Source organism: Takifugu rubripes, chromosome 11 (assembly GCF_901000725.2).
Source record: "Takifugu rubripes chromosome 11, fTakRub1.2, whole genome shotgun sequence".
Taxonomy (NCBI): domain Eukaryota; kingdom Metazoa; phylum Chordata; class Actinopteri; order Tetraodontiformes; family Tetraodontidae; genus Takifugu; species Takifugu rubripes.
This window is the reverse complement of record NC_042295.1, coordinates 8775349-8795950: the sequence shown is the minus strand read 5'-3', so window position 1 is coordinate 8795950 and position 20602 is coordinate 8775349. Positions and strand designations below refer to the sequence as shown.

The following is a 20602-nucleotide window of genomic DNA, read 5'->3' as shown; positions in this document are numbered from 1 at the left end:
CATAGTTTATGAATTGTTAAAATGGTTTAGTTTCTTATGGTTGAGAGGGTCTAGTGATCATCTGAACAATTGCTGAGATTAATAATAATAAAGTGTTGAATATTGATCTTTCTGTTACCCACTCTAAGTTATTGATACACACACACACGCGCACACACACACAATTTGTTATTTTAGAGGAGTGTGTCAAGCGGTAGCCCGTGATGTAGCTCTTGGTTTCAAAAAGGTTGGTGACCCCTGGTATAAAGAATACCCTTTTCCCATTCATGATACATCCTAGATATCAGTGAACGCTTGCTTTATTTATATTTTGCAACTCTTAGACAATGAAATGTTTTCAAAAGGATTTCTGAAGATTCCGTCTGCATGACTGTGCCTGTGTGCGTCTCATCTCTTCATCCTGAAGCAGAAGCTCTGCCTGTTAGATGGAACACGCCGCTAAAGGTGAAGGTTAATGAGTTCCGACTGTGAGCGTCGCTCAGTAATGACAGATGACAGCTTGGCCTCTAACACACAGCCAACACACACTTGGCCGCGAACAAGGAAGGAATGAGGACAACAATTAGCTGCTTTGTTCTAAAGGCTCCATGAGAAGGATCCTGAGAACAGGTGCCATCCTGCTAGGAGCGGAGGCGAGCGCTGTTTGAGTTCCTCAAGATGGAAATGTTCACACGGAGCTTCGACGTCGGGCGCTTCGATGCTGCAGCTGTTAGTCACGAACGATCCCACTGCTGATCTACAGCTTAATATCCGCTGGCTTTCACCCAGAATCCTCTGCTAGTGCGGCCTGATGTCACGTCTGTCGCTAAAACGTGAGCACATTTCTGTGTTTCGTAGCGTGATTGTAGTCAGGTGCTGCTGCTGTTGTTCTGGATTGAAATGCACAGTCTGGCTGCCCTGAGCAGGCCTGGGCTCTCCCACAATCCCCGGGAGCGTCTCCGCTTTCACACCAACGTTTAGATGTGGAGCACAGGAAATGCCAGCACTGGGCTGCTGACTGTGAATATTGTAACCACTGATCCTTTGTGACAAATGCACCTGCCCGAACGCAGACCTGACATATTCCCAACCCTTTTTTTTTTTTTTACAATTAAACAACAATTAGCGCGTAAGCTAATGTCATTACTTTAAAAATGCATAAAACTACAACATATACCATCACAATGTCAATTTTTGCACCACTAAAGGTCTCATTCTTTGTCTTTCGGTAGGCTATGGTTGCTTGTTACCCGGGTAACGGGGCAGGGTACGTGCGGCATGTCGATAACCCTAACGGCGACGGACGCTTCATCACGTGTATCTACTATCTCAACAAGAACTGGGATGTTAAGGTAGGTTGAGAAGACGGTGAGGACAACCGGCCCCACAAGCTTCAGTCGTTTGTGCCGTACTTGGTACATTCTTTGCTCCGCCTGTATGTGCACAGACACAAGGAGGGATGTTGCAGATCTACCCCGAAGGCAAAAATGTGGTGGCCAGCATCGAGCCTCTGTTTGATCGGCTGCTCATCTTCTGGTCCGATCGCAGGAACCCCCATGAAGTGAAGCCAGCCTTCGCCACCCGGTGAGCGAGCGTTTGTGAACGCACTCTGTATCACACACACACGCACACACAGGTTCAGTCAAAAGAAATACAAGACTCATGGAGGTGACGCTGACTTGAACACTTGCCCCCATGCTGGTTTACATCGCTTGATGATGCATGAGACAAGTCAGAGAGCATTTCCTCTCCTCCCGTCCGTGTCGTTGCTCACGGGTGAGGTGGAGCCGTGATCAGGAAGTATGTGTTTCCTGAGGGCTTCTGCAGGAGGGAGGGGGGGGGGTTTCAATTGCAAGACTCGTGCTGGAGAAGTGCAGACACGGCAGACAGGAATAAACAACGCAGCCCCACAGGAGCGTCCAGAACAGGGGAAGTTAACTCTCCACTAAAAGTTGTTAGAGGTCATCTATTTGTAAGCCGTTAGCACAAGACTTTAGAGGTGAACTGTCAGGCTAGCTCAGTGAGTTAAGTGGAAAATTATTAGTATTTAATTATTATTTTGAAGCCTTATATATCGTTGGATAATTTTCTCTCCTATAGCACCATTGCAAATATTCAATGATTTCCGATTGACCACAGAGATTATCTGTAATCTGCGAGTTATTTAGATGTTTTTGTCTGGTCTTGCAGATACGCTATCACCGTCTGGTACTTTGATGCCAAAGAGAGAGCTGAAGCTAAGGAGAAGTACAAACTGGGTAAGTTCTCCGCAAGTGGAATCATTTGTGCATCAGTCTCAGATATTTTATTAAAGGATGGTGACATTTTCTCTCTCGTCCATAGCAACAGGGCAGAAAGGTGTTCAAGTGCCTGTCACTCAAAGCAGCAGGACGTAAATCCCATTAAGCGACTGGAGAACACCTAGAAATAATAAAGTGCCTTCCTCCGCTGTGAAGGAGCGTCGGGAGCGTGTAGGAGACTCCAGCGAGCTGTCGGCGTCCATCTTGGATCCATCTCACGGGTTCGCGATGCAGCGTTTGCCGCCATGTGATCAAAGCTTCGCACATAAAGAGCACAATGGAGCACAATGTGCGGCAGCGCTGAGATCACACTTCACAACAAAAGTGACACTGACGTCCCGCTTAGAAAAGATGTCAAACTGGAAAAAAAAAAAAAGACAAATTTAGTTTTATTTCATCTGAGTGGAGATTTTTTGTGTGTCGGTTGGCGTGCTTACAAAACGCTGAAATCTGTTCGGGTTTCTATTTCAACGCCAAAAGAAGAGGGGGGAAAAAATGAAAAGCGCGAGGAGCCGAAATCAAATGCATCTTCACAGGAAGTCCTCGTTATCATCTTAACACCATGTGGACGCACTGACAAAGACATCAAAACGGAGCAAGCGTCAATGTCCTTGTGTGTGATTAATAGTCTGAAATGGAAACACACAAGACTTTACAGCATGAAGCACACACACTCGATGTAGGCCGCTTGTGTGTGACTATTTCCACCGTCTCATCGAGGGTTGCGGATGTTTTGCCAGCATATATGATTGAATAGAAGTTTTTTTTTTTGAACATTGAAGCAAAGCACTTTATTGTTAGGAAGTGATGTGTGAATCAGAGTTTAACTAAGTGAAAATGTAGATTATTGCTTTTCAACTGTGGATAATACGGTCGCCCAAACGGAACCTAAAACAATGAACAAATGAAATGCCTTATTTCTTTTTTGTTTGGATTATTTAATTAAAATCGGTTTTGTACATTAAAAACTTGCATTTGATTTATTTTGGGGGTGGGGGCAGGGTTGTGGGCTCAGTAGTAACATGAAATCAGAAACTTAAGCCATTTAATCATTAACTAAGGTAAATATTTAAAGCCTTTAGCAGCAGCCTAGCAGGATGTCCTGGTCCTTCTGTATACCAAAGTATACATAATCAGTATTACTGTCCGGAAAAAGTGTCACTGGAGACTTTTTAGTGTCTCGGGTTATCGCTCAATTCCTGCTCAATGAGAAACACGTAGTGCCATCTAGTGGCACGAATATAGATTGCAGGAGCTGAAAACCTTATAGTGTATTTAGGATTCAGACTATTTTGTTTTAGATATTACAAATCTACTAGATTATAGTTGATCAGTAATATCAGCAATCATATCCAAAAGCTTCCTGTATTGATTATTTATATAAATACCCTAATTTCACATAAACAAAAACACAAGTGGCATGATGTTGTTAATCTTTGAAATGCTCTATTGTAATATATATGACCTTTATATATATATATGACCTTTATATATAGATATATATATATATAATATCTCTTCCTCGCCCTCCTGGGCGGTGCCTCCTTCCTTCAGACTCGGGTCCTCTACCAGAGGCCTGGGAGTCTGAGGGTTCTGTGCAGGATCTTAGCTGTTCCTAGGACTGCGCTCTTCTGGAGAGATCTCTGGTGTGGTTCCTGGTATCTGTTGGAGCCATCTACTCAGGTTGGGTGTTACTGCCCCTAGTGTCCCGATCACCACTGGGACCACTGTTGCCTTCATGCCCCACATTCTCTCCATCTCCTCCTTCAGCCCTTGGTACTTCTCCAGCTTCTCGTGTTCCTTCTTCCTGATGTTGCTATCACTTGGGATTGCTACATCTATCACCACCACTGTCTTCTGGTGTTTATCCACCACCACTATGTCATGCTCGTTCTCCACCACTTTCGGGGGTGTCTCCCACCTGGTCCCTGGGACCTCCAGCCCATACTCAGTGCAGATGTTCCTTTACACTATGCCAGCCACCTGGTTATGCCGTTCCATGTAAGCCTTGCCTTCTAGCATCTTGCACCCTGCTGTGAGGTGCTGGACTGTCTCAGGGGCATCTCCACACAGTCTGCACCTGGGGTCTTGTCTGGTATGGTAGACCCTGGCCTCTATTGCTCTGGTGCTCAGGGCCTGTTCTTGTGCAGCCATGATTAGTGCCTCTGTGCTGTCTTTCAGCCCGGCCTTTATCAGCCACTTCCTCAATTTGTCGGTGGTACATTCCATGCATGGTCTTGTCCTTCCATGATAGCCCCTCAGGTTCCTCCTCCTTGGTGGGCTTTTGTTGCCTGAGGCATTCACTCAGCAGTGCGTCAGTGGGGGCCATCTTCTAGATGTATTCTTGGAGGCTTGTTGTTTCCTCCTGGACAGTAGTTCGGACACTTACTAGTCCTCGGCCCCCTTTCTTTCGCTTTGTATACAGCCTCAGGACACTGGACTTACGGTGAAACCCTCCGTGCATGGTGAGGAGCTTCCTTGTCTTTATGTCAGTGGCTTGTATTTCTTCCAGTGGCCAGGGTATTATGCCAGCAGGGTATCTGATTACTGGCAGGGCGTAGGTGTTTATGGCCTGGATCTTGTGCTTACCATTCAGCTGACTTTTCAGGACCTGTCTTAACCTCTGCAGGTATTTGGCTGTGGCTGACCTCCTAGCTGCCTCCTCATGGTTACCATTTGCCTGCGGGATCCCCAGGTATTTGTAGCTGTCCTGCACATCTGTGATGTTCCCTTCAGGTAGTTCAACCCCGTCAGTTGCGATCACCTTTCCCCTTCTAGATATCATCCGCCCACATTTGTCTAGCCCGAATAACATCCCGATGTCTTTGCTGTAGATCCTAGTGAGGTGGATCAGGGAGTCGATGTCACGCTCGTTCTTGGCATACAGCTTGATGTCGTCCATGTAGAGGAGGTGGCTGACGGTTGTTCCACTTCGGAACTGGTACCCATAACCACTCTTGGTGATGATCTGGCTGAGGGGGTTTAGGCCTATGCAGAACAGCAGGGGGGACAGAGCATCTCCTTGATATATGCCACATCTGATGCTCACCTGCGCAACTGGCTTTGAGTTGGCCTCCAGAGTCGTGTTCCACAGCTTCATGGAGTTCTGGATGAACTCTCTTAATGTCCTGTTGATGTTATACAGCTTTAGGCACTCCAGTATCCATGTGTGCGGCATTGAGTCATAGGCTTTCTTGTAATCAATCCAGGCAGTGCACAGGTTGGTGTGCTGCCTCCTACAGTCCTGGGCGATTGCCCTGTTGACCAGTAGCTGGTGTTTGGCACCTCCCTATGCCTTTCTGTGCTCTGCTCATGTATTGATCCATGTGCCTGCTGATCTTAGCCGCTATGATGCCTGATAGGAGCTTCCATGTGGTGCTGAGGCCGGTTATGGGCCGGTAGTTGGACGGTATTGTGCCCTTCTGGGGGTCCTTCATTATGAGGACTGTCCGGCCTTGGGTTAGCCACTCTGGGTGGTCCCCTGATGTTAGCAGCTGGTTCATTTGTGCTGCCAGGCGTTCATGGAGTGCAGCTGACTGCACTCCATTGACGCATATATACGACTGCATATATATATATAAATATAAATATATATATATATTTTACATTTGATGTTTTTATTTTGATTACATTTGACATTTACATTTAATGCTAAAATCTTTATTTAATGCAGCCTAACATATTCATTATCATCCTGCTCCAGGAATCAATCTTATCACAGCGATGTCAGAACACACTGACCCCGGGTCAGACGTTGGGTTCAGATGATGTGCATCAGGAAAAACAAATCAAATGTCATCTGCAAATCGACTAACCTGGACAACAATGTGACGTGGTAAAGGTCATGCTGAACCTCCTTTACAAGGAGGGACGGAGAGGTCACGCTGAACAGGCATCCATAGTCCCATTTGATTAAAATGTGTGTAATTGAACAGATTATATGGTTCAAAATTCATACTAAAGTAAAATTTGAGTTGTGTTTTTCTGTGGAGGGTCGAGTATATTAAGAGATCCCTCAACCTCTGTAGAGACCGACGTACCCTTGCCAAAATTAAGTTAGGGTTGGTCTCTTTTCAGGAGAGTCAACGTGAAGACCCAGGATTTTGTTCTTTTGGGTCACAGCACACGAGTCCTGGCTGCTCCTGTAGTGCTAGAACTAGCCGCTAGATGGCAGTAGAAGCCAGAACGTCTTGTGCCGACACCTAAGATTCTTACAAATCGCCTTTGTGACTTAATTTTATCTGGCGAATTTCTCTGGTGTCGTTTGACACTTTTCTGCTCTTTTGGAGACTGACGTAAAAGCACGTATAGTTCCGCTGTTAGTTGCTGTCAGCGAGTGCTGCAGTCAGCTCCTCGTCCGTTTCAAAGCACTTCCGGGCTCCAGGCTCCTAGCAGCCTCCCGCAGGAGTCCGTGGTCTGGGTGGAGAAGCATCCAGCACCGCGCATGCGCAACACCGCCGCTGAGCCATGAATCATAAATCATGTTTAACATTTTGAAGGTAACACAGTCTAAAGATCGAAGGCGTTTTTATGTCAGCTTCTGACATATGCCACGTTATAATACGTACTATTTAGTTCCAATGGCATCTATTATCCTTGTCTATTATGCATTGTCATACATCTACACTAATCAAAGGAAAAATACACTGCTCATACTACTGGCATCTACTGGTAGCTGGTAACCACAGTCAGTAACCACGGAAATTCAGAATACAGGAAGGTATCGTAAGACTTGAGTGAAAATAACTTGTATAATCTTGTTCTATCCTCTACTAAAATACAGGGACGAAGGGCAAGCAAACAATGTATATTTATTAATTGTTTTTGCTCCTTCTGTATGTCTGGAGGGCTCCTGAACAAATATATGTTTTGGCTATGTGGGGGAGGCAAGATAAAGGAGATGGTTGGGTGTGTAACATCTGCAATGTCACCCCCACAGTCTTTTTAATCAATTTATCATTCAGTTAAAAAGGAAAAATTGAAATGTACTCATATGAAGTTTTAATGTAAAGTTGAGCCATTTCAATGGTCAAATAGAAAAACACCAAACAGAATCAACATATAAGATGTCTTTTTGCACTTCAGAAAATATTTAAGGTATTTTTTGCTCACATTTTGAGTCCCCTGAGTCACTCTTCTTCACTTGTAGCGACTTTGTTTGACAGCCAATAGGGTATTTCCTTAATGGGGAGTTGGCTCTGAGCAAACCTACTCACGTGTCACTATTAATGGCCCCAGTGTGGAACTATGCAGACAAGTTGTTTCTTACACTTGCACATGTGCCTGTGAGAGACTGTATAGGGTGGTGAGACCTCCCCTCCCCCTACACACACATACACACATATGCAGTGCATGTGATATTAGCAGGTGCAGTCAGAGAAAAGTATGTGCAGAAACTCAACACCGGCCCAGTTGCTTTAACTCGAGTTTGGATATTTGACATGACGGCCTTGTTGTGTTGTGTTTTCAGTGTTGTTTTTGTCTTATAAATTATTATTTGCAGTCCACTCACTGTAATGAAATGCTACCAACCAATCAATTAATCAAGTAATCATTAATGAGTATTACACACGAGTTGGGGAGTTGACGAAAAAGAAGAGCTATAAATACTAATAAATACCTAAACTCTTCCTCATCTATGAAACGGAAACAGTCTCTACCTGTTTGGTGTTCTGTTGCCTGGTCACCCAGTTTAGGGTTTGACTGATCTCAGGTTGCGGTGATGCAATCCTTTAAACTCTTGCTCGACGCTGAATGGCTGTTCTACTCCACAGGTGTAGTTTATATGCTCTCTCTCTCCGAATTAAAGGGGGAATTTGTTCATAACAGGCTGCAGACCTGAGTCTTTGCAGGGTCAGTTTTGGATTTGGACTTTTGCTTCCCTTCAAAACTGCACACTTCCATATTTCTAACCATCCAAAATATCTTAGGCTATAAGCGCTGGTTGAGACATCAGTGAAACTTGGCACGAGCTTGTCACGTTAACCCAACTACCCTCGGCTGTTATAGCATAAAACAAAATTAACGTGGAGTTTTTATTTTTTTGTTTCCTGCGAATACTAACTTTATTTTTGCTTTACGTCTTCCAAATAGCACATTTAAATATCAATTTACTGTTGTGCCTTCCCTATTTGTTTTCAGTAATCTTTAATCTTTCTGTTCAACAACAGGTATTTTCAATCAACCACTATTTGTAGACAACTTTATGGCTCAAAGATGAGTTTTTACTCAATGGTTTTTGGATCCTGCACAGTGTTACAGTGTAGCTGTGAGGATTTGCTGTCTCGTCCAGGCGTGCATCACATTCTGATCTGCAAGAATGACCTCTACTCTCTCCTCTAGTCCCATGTCACACCTAGTTGCCATGGCGATTGAGTCGGTACTTGGCACACCTCACATGAGATTGATTCCTGGGACTAGGTGTGGGACGGTCAAAGCCTTCCTTTGTCAATTACCAACCTGTGATGTGACTGCAGAGGAGGAGACACCAGAAATGAAGGTTTAGCCTGAAAAAGCTCTAAACTGTCCATGGAGTTAGCATATAAATTGAAAATTACCACAAAGCTAACACTTCCACCTGTCAGGTGCCGCGTCAGACCCTGAACATGAGGTGCTTTAGGTGTTTTTAAACCGTTGGAATGATGAGATGCTGCTCTGATTTTGAAAATGTAACCATTTATTTAACGCTTCATGCTTCGTGTCCCCTACTTGAAGGTGACACCTGGTGTTGCCATGGCAATTGATCTTCCCCATGATATACGTCAGAATAATTGATTTATTATAGATAGAAGGGCCAGGTTTAGCCTGTAAAAATCAATAGGCTTCTGCTCACGTTAGTATCTAGTGAGGTAGTATTCATGTGTACATGAAGACACAAGGACGTCACATACATGTCACGGACACGTGAACAGTCACGCTTTCTGCATGTGCTTTTAATGTCCATTTTGACAGTGAAATGACAGACCTGGATGGTCGGCTGAGTCCCGCTCATACACCAACGCGTGCCGCGTCCCTGAGTTCACATTGTGGTGGTTCTCATGGGACCTGTTTGAGCACCTTTCCCAGAGGCATCTCCAACACAGCTCAGGCTTAGATCAGCTCAATGCTCCCCCCGTCTGACCTCTGCCGGGTCCCTCCACTGGGCCCCACTTGCTGGTGCCTCTTAAAGCCCCCCTGACTCCTGGATTAGTCCAAATTTGTTTTTTAATAAAGCAGGAGGGAATGCCTAAATTATGTTTGCCACTTCTTAAACTGTGCCAAATGGGCACTGTACAAGACAAAAGCCCAGACCTGTCTAAATCATCAGTTAATGTGATAGAAATGCTAATAGAATAATAAAAGTAGCAGTGTTGTGTAAGGAAATGTCATGCAAACAAAGCTGGAGGGAGGCCGGTCATAATTTTCCTGTTTGTAGATCGTGTTTCTTTGTTTTTAGTAGCCTTCCGCAAAATTTAACAGAATTCAATTTTCATGTGTGGCTACAGTTGGTGGGATGTCATGTTGCTGTAGTGATTATGAAACATTTGCTTCTGTTCAACCCCTTTAAGGACTCAAGGAACATTTATTGTAATACCAGGTCACGTTTACACACAGGATGCTACGAAATCTTCAGAAAGTCAGCTCTAAAATGAGTCAAATTTGTCGAATTTGACAGCAAATATGTGGAGTGAACATCTTTCCCGGTGGCTTCTGAGATCAGGGAACTGGGCCAGTATGAGAAGAGCAGGCTGCACCCTGCTCACTTTAATCTACTACTGCAGCCAAAAGCCAGAGCCGACAGGCATTAGTAGCTGCAGGAGAGGATTAAGCAGCTAGAATGGTTTATTTGCTGATTGAGGGAGGGAAGGAAGGGGAATGGGGGGGGGGGGGGGGGGGGGGGGGGGTGATGATGTGAAAAATGCAGGGAATGAGCAGGTTAATCTGGAGTTTGAGCAATGAGACATTAAGAGATATGTTTTTAATTTGAACAGGCTCTCCCTGTCTCTGCACAACACTGGGTTCCCACGGCAATGAGGTATTAACAGTTTATTACCTGCAACTTTAGGATACAGACCCCCCCAACTGTGTGATTACATTTATTGCAGAATCCTTTAGATAAGCTGACACAATAGTTACAGTCAGGGCGATTATGGGATTTTCTTCTGCACAAAGATCCTCTACGGGCTTCCACCTCTGTGCGAATCGCTTTAATGGGACCATGTTGTTGTCAAGGCTGTGCGAAGGACAACGCAGCAGGACGGTCACACCTTCAGCGCTGCTTATCTAGCTCAAACACTCATAGGTGGCGGATGTGAAAGACTTTGCCTCTATAGGTCGAGCAACAATAGGCTCAGTCTTAGGTAAATACCAATAGGTATGATGTGTTTTTGGTAAAGCTGCACGTCTGTGATCGCAACATCTGCATGGTCACACGTATATAACGCATGTATTAAAAGGAAGCTATGTCTTATGATACAATCTCATTGAGTGCGTCCACCTGATACAGACTATTCTATTTGGTTGTTCATTTTCCTTCAGCCCTCAAAGAGGAAACATAGAAGGATCTTCGGAGGGCAAGTGTGTGTACAGTTTGACGCACACACTGTTTACACTGTAAATACAGCTCACAGTTAAAGTGTCCTCATCACAATCCTTCCAGCACTGAGTGACTGTTCCTCCTAAACTGATTAAGATTCGCTCAGACCGAGAAACTTGTGCCATTTCTAAAGTTTCAGACTTCAGAGGAGCCATAAAATGCAGCAGCAGAAGGAGATTTTGCAGGTTTTCCTCAGATCTTGGCGTTCTTTGTGCCAATTAAAGAGGGTCGGAAGAATGTAGTGGGGTGGGCTGGGTAACAGAAGATTCTGATTTTATCTGCTTTAGATCATATGACACAGTGGGACTGTAAGTAAAGGAGGGGTGGGACTTAACCAGAAGGGACTATTTCTCCCAGCCAATAAGAACACTCTCTCCCTCAGTCGGGATTAGGTTCCCTTGGACCTGAACTTTCCTTGTCATAGTCTGGTGATTGTTCTGTGGATTCTTCCATTCTCTCACACACTGGTGACATTATTCCACTGACATTTACAGCCCTTGATAAAAGGAGGAAGGATACCAAATCCACGAATAGGTGGCGAGGACGCACAGTAATGAGAGAGTTATGAGGCTGTAGGAGATTAACGCATTTTTTAATCAATATTTAGGAATTATTTTCTAAGATATTTGGAACATGCTGTTTAAAAGGAAAGAAGGGACTATTTGACATGGAGATAAAGGCAAAATGGATTAACAATTATACTAAACAAGCAGAAATGTTGAAAAGCCTGTCTGGATTTAAAGATTTTGTTCACACATCAGCGGGTGCAGGAAACGCTGTGCTGCATCCCCAATATGGGGCCCAAAAGCAGCTGTCCGACACATGGGGCTCTTCGTTGTGTTGCCAGGTGCTGCAAAGGTCTCAGAGGGAGGAGGGCAAGTGTGTAAATGTGTCACTCTGACTTTCCTACAAAAACCAAGTAATCTTTAGGTTGTTACATAATTTTGGATTCCTGCAGGACATGAACTACACGTGTCGACTCTCAACTCGGTGCCTGCTTTTTTGCCCTCACAATCAGAAAAGCACCGCACTGAGGCCACCATGACACCATGACCCATCTCTCTTTAAACGACCACTAAATCTAAAAATTCCCAGCTCGGCTGTGACAGATAAGAGGGAAGTTAAGAGGGAAGTCATCAGCATGCAAGTGTCGTAATAACGCATCTTAGAGGAGAGGCGAGGGTAATGGAAGCTCCTCCTGGTGAACAGCACATTCTGAACCATGCAATATTAAAGGTTGCACAATAAAAGCAATGTTGGTGATTAGATTTCACCCCAATCACTGATCGGTGAACTCTGTACAAGAAATGCTGGATTGAACTGGTAATGGATGGTGGTGGGGACAGATTGTGAGCTTTACTGTTATGCTGTCAATCATTTTAGTAGACTCACAGTGGTTTCACACCACATGTAGTGACATATTAGCAGAGCTTTTTAAAAAAAAAAGTTTTAATACATAAGACTGAAATGCAGTCTGTGTGTGTGTGTGTGTGTGTATGTGTGTGTGTGTGTGTGTGTGTGTGCAGGGCTGTTATGCAGTCATCAGACAAGCTGTTTTTTCCACCTTTATAATCTTGTGAATTAGCAGCACAACTGTAATGATTGTAGAGGCCCTGGCACACAGCAGCGCTGTATTATCTTTCCTCTCTCTGTCCAACTTTCTTTGTCGAGGCTTCTCTCATCTGGTTGTTCTCACGACACCTGAGACGACCTCATACAACCGTCCAATCAGATTTTGTTAGATCTACAGTCTGAGCACTATTCACTCTCTCTTTGCGTTGTTGCTTCGCACGGAATGTGTTGTGGCTACTATGCTAGACTCCCATGTTCCACCCAGCTTCCTCCTCCACCTTGTCATGGCTATGAAAAGTCAGCCGTGCGAGTATATTCAACAAACAGCTTAACATTATTCATGTTATGTTATCCACCACCCAACACCTCATCAGCCAGTCCACATTTTCTTCCTGTTTTTAAAAAACTTCTTTAGTTTGAAGACCAGTTCAAAATCCTTATATAGGCCCTAATTTGACGTATATAGATATAATAGTTAGGGTCTGCCGGACAAAACCTGTATAACAATAAATTAACTGGACTGAAGAACAGACAAGACATTAGTTTAACAATTTAAGGAGGAACTAATTAAGCTGAAAACCCACTGCCGTTCAGTAAACCACTGGGACTAGTTTCGGGGCATCTGTGGCGCACATGTGTCTGTGTTTTCATAGGTGGGGCTTCTCTAGATAAACTCCAGACTTTCTGCACTCGTAGGTTCACCCATTGATCTTGCCCTCTCTCACAGGGGGAGGCAGTGTTTCGTGGAATAACTGCAAGCCCTGAAATCATTGACCCAGTGGGGGGAACAAAGACAGTGCTTGGAAACACAAACCAACACGACCTCCTTCCTGATTCAAGTGAATGTCCTATAGAAAAAGGAACTTAAAACTGTTTTTTTTTTGTAAAATTAGAATCGCAGTTTCTTTATTGCTCAATTTTTTTTTTTTGCTCAACCGATTTTGTAATTTAATGAAAGAACAACAGGGTGTATTTTTCTTTTCCTGTTATTTTATCCTCACCAGAATGACAGAAAGGAGGTCACATCCAATGTCCCCCCAGTTATTTTTCTTGTATCTGCATTTTTTAAAATAATTCTTGTTTGCAAATTTAGGGTCAAATTAATTCACTTGCAGTTGTGTCTTGTTAAACTTGCTAGGATGATCAGCCATTTCATTGCAGTTCAACTCTAGATGATTTTAAAACATTTCCATCACATGGTGGTAAGAACTTTGCACAACACGAGGGTTCAGGTAAACGAAACGGGACAGAAACACCGTCGGGCACCATCAGGTTCATTTCTATTAAATTAATCCATGGTGAAACCTTCTCTATACAGTAGAGGTAGAGATGGAATTTGCTGTTTGAGGCAATATTGATCTCACAAACTCAAGTATTTACAGCCCAAATGTAATTTTCCTGTTTGTTTCCCTCCATTTTCCTTTAAGAAGAAGACACCTCGGTAATTAAACCCCTGGGCTGTGGAAACCCAGGTGAGATTTGTCTCGCTGGTATATCAGAAAACCCTGTTGGATTTTGGCCCTTGAGATTTTTCCTTCCACAAATGAGCGAAAATATATCAAGTGTCCCCTAAATTTTGTTTTTGCAAAGATTTTAGTATTTACTTTTACTCAGTAGTCAAAAAAATGAAGAGACACAAAGAAAAATGTATTTGAACATAATTGACATGAGCAGACAGTACAAAAACTTCAGCCTGTAATGTGCTTATGCAGTAATTCCTAACTCAAAATGACACCCAGTCGATTGCAACAGAGCCATGGGGATGGATAAGTAGGATGTGTCAGAGACAGCAGTGGCAGAGGAGCGACAACCCATTATGATAGCTGCTGATAACGGATTCTCTAAAATACTTGTTTCCAGGGTATAACTGCAGAAACTTTAAAAGCACACAATGGTCGAGAAGATCGAGATGAAATCAGCGATGGGAGCCAATGGCGACCCTCTTCCTAATGGATCGAGAAGCCGAGATAGCACTGCAGAGTCGCTGTCTGGCAAAGTCAAGAAGGTATTGATGGCGAACCCTTTGGTGATTCTGACTGTGGCCGGAGTCATCGTCGGGGTCTTCATCGGACTCGGTATCCGCAATGTGCCTCTCACGGCGACCCAGGTCATCTACATCGGCTTCCCGGGTGAGCTGCTGATCCGCCTGCTGAAGATGATCATCATTCCTCTGGTGGTGTGCAGCCTCGTCTCCGGCGCCGCCAGCCTCGACCCTAAAGCCCTGGGCAAACTTGGTGGCTGGGCCATGCTCTTCTTTCTGGTGACCACCTTGATCGCGTCTTCCATCGGGGTTGTGATGGCCTACATAATAAACCCGGGGTCGGGGTCACTGAGCACCCCCAAGGTGGAAGGCCTGGATGACGACGTCCCTGCTCCCAAAGAAGTGATCGACTCGTTTTTAGATCTGATCAGGTGAGTCGCAGCTCTGATGTTTCCCTCTCTGCATAGGCTTGGAGCCAGATCACGTCAAGTTTTTTTTCCACTCTGTACCCAGACATCATAAGCTGATGCTACACAACCATAAAATTCCAATTATCATCCAAAATTCTTAGATTTTTTAGCTTTTGGACATAATGGCAACAGTCAACATAGAGTCACTCCTGGCTCTTTAGCTTTGAGTCTTACATCACTGAGAGTTTTTTAATGGGGTTGTACGTAAGTATGTGACCAAACTGGTACTGCAGTGTATCCCTCCCCATCCCCCAGAGAAAACATTACCAGTCACTTTGCAGGATCCAGCAAGAACGTTGCTGACCCACTAGCATATGTGCTAGGGTACTATGAATGAACGAGCATGATGTTATTCGTCTCTAGAAAATTTAAAATTTGCCAACATTAAGTACAATGAAATTAGCTCAACTTAGCTAAAGCTTATCTGCCCTGGGGGAAATTTGCTGTGTAAAGACTCAGAGCGAGGCCTTTTAGGTTTAGTAACGCCTGATATTTGTGACTTAAAAGGGTTGTAGCAGAAGCGCAGTGGTGACTGGCAACCTGGAGGGTGGCGCAACATGCAGGAAACACAAAAAATGAAATGACATCAATTTTTACTTGGCTGCCACTAGACTCTTCTGGCTGGACTACTGTTGTCAGTGATATGAGTATTTGAAATGAACGTTATTCCTTAATGTCTGCTGACATACCGGCCATCTAATGATTACTAAAAAGACATTTCATACATAGGACTCCTCTAACCTAAAATTTTTTAATTGTATCCCTTAGAAGTGTAAATGTAACCACACCACAACAAACTTCTTTGGAACATTTTTATAGCTAGTTTTTTTTTAAGGCACTTTTTTATAACAGCAGAAAAGTGAAAAAAGAAACAACTCCAAAGTAGAGCAGACAACATAATTTTACATACATTTAAATCTAGATATGCAAAGAGTCATCTGTTCATTTTCTTTCTCTCTGGCCTACAGAAACATTTTTCCATCAAACTTGGTGTCTGCTGCCTTTCAGTCAGTGGGTATTGCGTCTCAGTCCTATTAAAAACCCATTTGTCAATATTTTGATGAGCTTTGCTAGATGTTTGCGTCCATTTCTCCGTCCAGTATGCAACTAGCTACAAGACGATTCTCAGGAATGCCACTGATGAGAGCTTCAACATCACACAGGAGAAGGTGAGCATTCAAAAGCATCCAGAACATAAAGGAGTGTATACTTTTGGTTACTTACGGACAAATCTGGAAGGTCCCGATCGGAACAGACCAAGAAGGCATGAACATTCTGGGCCTGGTCGTGTTTGCCATCGTGTTTGGTATAGCTTTACGGAAGCTGGGGGAGGATGGTGAAATACTCATCAAGTTCTTCAACAGCTTCAATGAAGCCACCATGGTGTTGGTGTCCTGGATCATGTGGTAAGAGCGGCCTCCATATCTGTGGGTCAGTTAGAAACACGGCACCACGTCCTTTCATTCAGAGCCTTAATAAACCCACATCCCTTCTGTTTGTTTGCAGGTATGCACCTCTCGGTATCATGTTCCTAGTCGCCGGAAAGATCACTGAGATGAAAAATGTGGGTGCGCTCTTCGCCAGTCTGGGAAAATACATAGCCTGCTGCATCATTGGTCATACCATCCATGGTTTACTGGTGCTGCCTGGCATTTACTTCATTTTTACAAGGAAGAACCCTTATCCCTTCCTCTGGGGGATATTCACGGCTCTTGCAACTGCATTTGGAACAGGCTCCAGGTTACACACACTTTTGTTCTCTCCAGTGATAAAATCTATGAACAGGCAAAAAGAATCGCATCAATTATACACATACTCAACTCTGCCTTCTGCAATTCTCAGCTCTGCCACGCTCCCCTTGATGATGAAATGTGTGGAGGAAAAGAACGGCGTCTCCAAGCAAATCAGCCGCTTCATCCTGCCCATCGGGGCGACGGTCAACATGGACGGCGCGGCTCTTTTCCAGTGTGTGGCTACAGTTTTTATCGCTCAGCTCAACGACTTTCCTCTCAACTTCATCCAGATCATCACTATCCTGTGAGTCCCCACCCATTTACTTGCAGTCTCGACAGTATACCAGGAGGGTGTTGCCACATGACCATGGTCCTGCACAAGGTTTCCTCCTGCTAAAGGGCAGTTATTTCTTGCGACCATAAGAAAAAGCTGATTTAATTTAGTAGTTAAGTTAAAAAAGCTGTATATTATGTAGAATCACTACATACACAGACTGACAATTTTCAAGTGCTTGTTTGAATTTTGATGGTTATGGCTCACAGCTAATTAAATACAGAAATTCAGGCTCAGGCTGTTTCAGTTGGCTCCACAATCATGGGGAAGAATCCTGACCTGGGAGTTTTGACACTGCATAAGGTGGTCAGTGCAACATGAGGTCAGTGTTAAAGAAGCTGGCTGTTCTCCGAGGGCTCCCAGCACCATCGTGGGAAGTTGAAAAGAAGTAAATGATAGAAAACTTACAAAAGCACCAGAGACAGGACCACCCTGCCTAAACTATACCTGATTTAGGGACCCTTGGCCAGCAAACTCACCTGACCTAAACATGAAAGAGCTTCTACGGAGTGTTTTGTAGAGGACGACATCAAACCCAACAATGCACAAGAGCTGAGGGCCCCCATAATAGTAACATGAGCTAATGCGTCAGCAGTGCCAAGAATGAATGAAACATGTACAAACTTATACATTTCTTCAATAAAATTCTTTACTTAGCCGAGGAAAATTCTGATTTTCAGAGACAATGAATTTGGGGTAAGCCTAAATCATCAAAATTCAATCAAACTAACGCCTCAAATATATCGGTCTCTGTGAATTAATCTATAGTATAAACTTTAGCTGAGTGACTCAGTGGTTATTAATAATCTTTTTCCTTTTTGTTTGTTAGTGTGGCGGCAACAGCGTCCAGCGTTGGAGCAGCGGGGATACCAGCTGGTGGGATTTTGACTCTGGCCATCGTCCTGGAGGCGGTGGGCCTGCCCACCAACGACATTTCTCTTATCCTGGCTGTTGACTGGCTTATGTAAGTAAGACAAATCTGAAAATTAATGACGTAATTGCTCACATTTGAATATATACTGTATTCACTCTCTCTTCAGTGACCGCATCAACACGGTGCTGAATGTAGAGGGAGACGCCTTTGGGGCCGGCCTCCTGCAGTTCTTTGTGGACCGCACGGCTGAAAAAGAGCGAGCATCCGAGCTGAGAGACGTCAAAACGGACGGTTTAATCCCTGCCCCCGAGTGTTCGTCGCTTGGAGAAAAACAAGGTTTGACTGACCAGAGCGCTGCGGATGACTCAAACGTGGACCTGTCTGAGTAGGTCACGTGATCGAGGCGTTGACGTTCAAGATGCCCTCTGCAGGCGTAACCCTCCTGGCAACTGATATCTGACATTCAAGCTCTTCTTTTTAAGCTCTTCCTAACCTTTCTGCCCTAAATTGTTTGTAGTTTTTTTAATTCAGTGGGTTGATTTAGGTCAAGGTTACACACCAATAAAACCAACTAATGAAAAACATTATAATATACTGTAAATCCTGGTGTATAATAATATACACCAGGTTGTTCATAATCCAGTACTTGTTTTTTTTTAAAGTTTTGACATTTATTGTGTGCTACATATTTTCATTTCCATTTGTAAAATATTCCATAGATTGAATCCCTATATTGATATACATCTTATTCCAACTATGTCTGTTTTTCAATAGATTTACTTTCTAAAATTTGTGTCAGACAGATTGGTAATTTGTTGTGGACATACCTTACATGCTTCTACGATGTCAGTTATTTGCCAAACAATTTACCTGCGTGTCTGACAAACGGATTAAACGGTAAAGCTAATAATATTCATCTTTGTTTTACATTTATTCACACCTCTGCTTTTGTGTACAAAGGAAAATATATTGGTTCATATCTATTAGTTTGAGTCTGAAATATCCTTGTTGATTATCCTCATTGCTCTTAACTAATATGAAAATTGTTTTTTAATTGTTTTATGTGTGTCCACAAATTTCTACATAAGCTCATCAACATGTTTTTTGATTTTTGCAATACATTTTGATATTTTGCATATATGATTAGTGTGTGGATTCCAGCTTAGATTGTGATTTATATTTCAATATCTCATCTCCCATAATTCTGATTTAAACTTGTCAAATGTTATATATTTAGATTTCTTTACCTTTATTGACACTATTAATGTCAAACCATTTTTAATGGTTCCAAGTTCTCTCTACACTGTGTCTAGAAGGTGCATCAGATCTTTACCAGAGCAAAGCTAATCAGCAAAACAATAATTATTGTATATAATAAATAACTTTGGACCCAGCACAGAACCTTATGGGACCCCACATGTAACCCTCAATATTTCAGATTTTTCATTATTTAGCTGCATATGTTGTATATTATTGAGATATTCTTCAGCCCTGTATTTGCAACACACCTGATCTGATATCTTTCCAGATTCCTCATTAAAAAGTTGTGGTCACTGGTGTCAAGTGCTTTTTGTAAGTCCACAAGTCCTTCTTGTATTCCTTTTTACCGCTTGCTAATAATATTTTCTTTCTGCAGTTTCCTTCCATCGTGGTGGATCGATTAGATATGAACCAGTATGTTCACTCTTTCCCAGATTTTCGAGTGGATCTATGCAAGCTGAGATCATGTCCGTAGTTAGATTTTTGTGTATTACAAAGACTTTTGCTATATTTTCGGTTTTGAGCTTGAGCTCTATAGTGTGTTACTATTCCCATATTAATCTAAAATAAACAACAATGAGAGACAAGTTTAGAGAAAGCAATGCTGTCCAACTGGCGAGTGCTCCATCGTCAGAAAACTCTAAATAATAACTTAAAGAAGTAGCAATTATAATGACTTTATACCAGGGGGCAGGATTCTGCAGACAGCATAACTCCACTTCCTGTGAGCAGCCAAGCGCTGCATGTTGGTCTATGTTTTGTCAAGCAGATCCAAAGGAAATGTGCAATCAGGATCACTGCCATGACTTTTAAAATCTGCAAATATGAGAATGAAACCTGAAAAACCTGGATAATAAACCACCTTCAGGACTTTGACTTTATATCGTGAAGCTTTATCAATAAATTGTTTAAGAGTTTGGTAAACTCTCAACAACTACCTGCAACATGTCATGTTTTTTGTTTCACACATTTTTCTGATTGTATATTACATCAGAAATAGGGTCTGCCACAAAGAGAAATAGAGAAAAAACCCAAATGAAGGAATGTAGAAAGACACAGCTGCAGAGAGCAGATGTCTTTATTCTGGATTTAGTAAAAACAAAACACGTACCCCTCCATTTGATTTTTTCATAAAGCAGATGGGTGAAAAAAATGTATTTCTAGTGTACGAACCTGGCAGGCTATTGTTCTTACCCATAATCCTCTGCTCAGGTAGAAATAGGTCAAAAGGGTCAAAGTTCAAGATCAGGGTAGCAGTCCATCCCAACTGTGTGCACGAGTGTGTAACAGACACAAGTCAAAGGTTCATTATTTCTTAATATCAACACAGAGGTAAAACAATACTGGCATCTATTTGTAATGCTAATCATGTGAAAATGGTTTGAAGGGTTTTGGTGTATGAGGACAGACACACATCATCCCAACGCCCAAACTGCGCTGTCCATGGTTCTGATCTCTGCTGTCCAGAGCTGCTGCAATGAAGCAGGCGACCCAATTGCCTAGGGCCCTGAGCCCAGAGGGGCC

General features: G+C 43.2%; 2 protein-coding genes and 1 long non-coding RNA gene across 4 annotated transcripts; 2 read left to right on the top strand and 1 right to left on the bottom strand.

Annotated features, from left to right (window-relative positions):
• The first annotated feature begins 154 nt into the window (after window positions 1–154).
• Window positions 155–2775, top strand: LOC115251385 (egl nine homolog 2-like). 2 transcript variants are annotated; one of them, XM_029843280.1, is made up of 5 exons: window positions 155–444; window positions 1212–1331; window positions 1427–1563; window positions 2170–2237; window positions 2323–2775. In XM_029843280.1, the coding sequence occupies exons 1-5, from the start codon at window positions 367–369 to the stop codon at window positions 2373–2375; spliced, it is 456 nt and encodes a 151-aa protein (XP_029699140.1). In that variant the 5' UTR covers window positions 155–366; the 3' UTR covers window positions 2376–2775. The 2 variants fall into 2 exon arrangements, with proteins under 2 accessions (XP_029699140.1, XP_029699141.1); XM_029843281.1 differs by lacking the exon at window positions 155–444 and adding an exon at window positions 713–812.
• On the bottom strand, window positions 2267–8116 carry LOC115251387 (uncharacterized). Its single transcript, XR_003889923.1, has 2 exons — window positions 7940–8116; window positions 2267–2638 (listed from the first exon to the last, which is right to left on the bottom strand). It is a non-coding gene; the product is annotated as an uncharacterized lncRNA (long non-coding RNA).
• Window positions 8117–14140: 6024 nt separating this feature from the next.
• Window positions 14141–19375, top strand: LOC101071892 (neutral amino acid transporter B(0)). The gene is made up of 8 exons (XM_029843278.1): window positions 14141–14838; window positions 15846–15888; window positions 15978–16046; window positions 16117–16283; window positions 16384–16617; window positions 16720–16914; window positions 17774–17908; window positions 17985–19375. Exons 1-8 carry the CDS (start codon window positions 14318–14320, stop codon window positions 18205–18207), a joined length of 1587 nt encoding a protein of 528 aa, XP_029699138.1. The 5' UTR covers window positions 14141–14317; the 3' UTR covers window positions 18208–19375.
• The last annotated feature ends 1227 nt before the right edge of the window (window positions 19376–20602 follow it).

What these genes read in the sequence shown, in the direction of transcription:
- LOC115251385 (XM_029843280.1), top strand. Translation starts at nt 367, where the DNA reads ATGACTGTGCCTGTGTGCGTCTCATCTCTTCATCCTGAAGCAGAAGCT. An exon ending in GATGGAACACGCCGCTAAAG is followed by an intron (nt 445 to 1,211) that starts GTGAAGGTTAAT and finishes GTCTTTCGGTAG; the next exon opens with GCTATGGTTGCTTGTTACCC. An exon ending in ACAAGAACTGGGATGTTAAG is followed by an intron (nt 1,332 to 1,426) that starts GTAGGTTGAGAA and finishes GTATGTGCACAG; the next exon opens with ACACAAGGAGGGATGTTGCA.
- LOC101071892 (XM_029843278.1), top strand. Translation starts at nt 14,318, where the DNA reads ATGGTCGAGAAGATCGAGATGAAATCAGCGATGGGAGCCAATGGCGAC. An exon ending in TTGGTGTCCTGGATCATGTG is followed by an intron (nt 16,284 to 16,383) that starts GTAAGAGCGGCC and finishes GTTTGTTTGCAG; the next exon opens with GTATGCACCTCTCGGTATCA. An exon ending in ATCCAGATCATCACTATCCT is followed by an intron (nt 16,915 to 17,773) that starts GTGAGTCCCCAC and finishes TTTGTTTGTTAG; the next exon opens with TGTGGCGGCAACAGCGTCCA.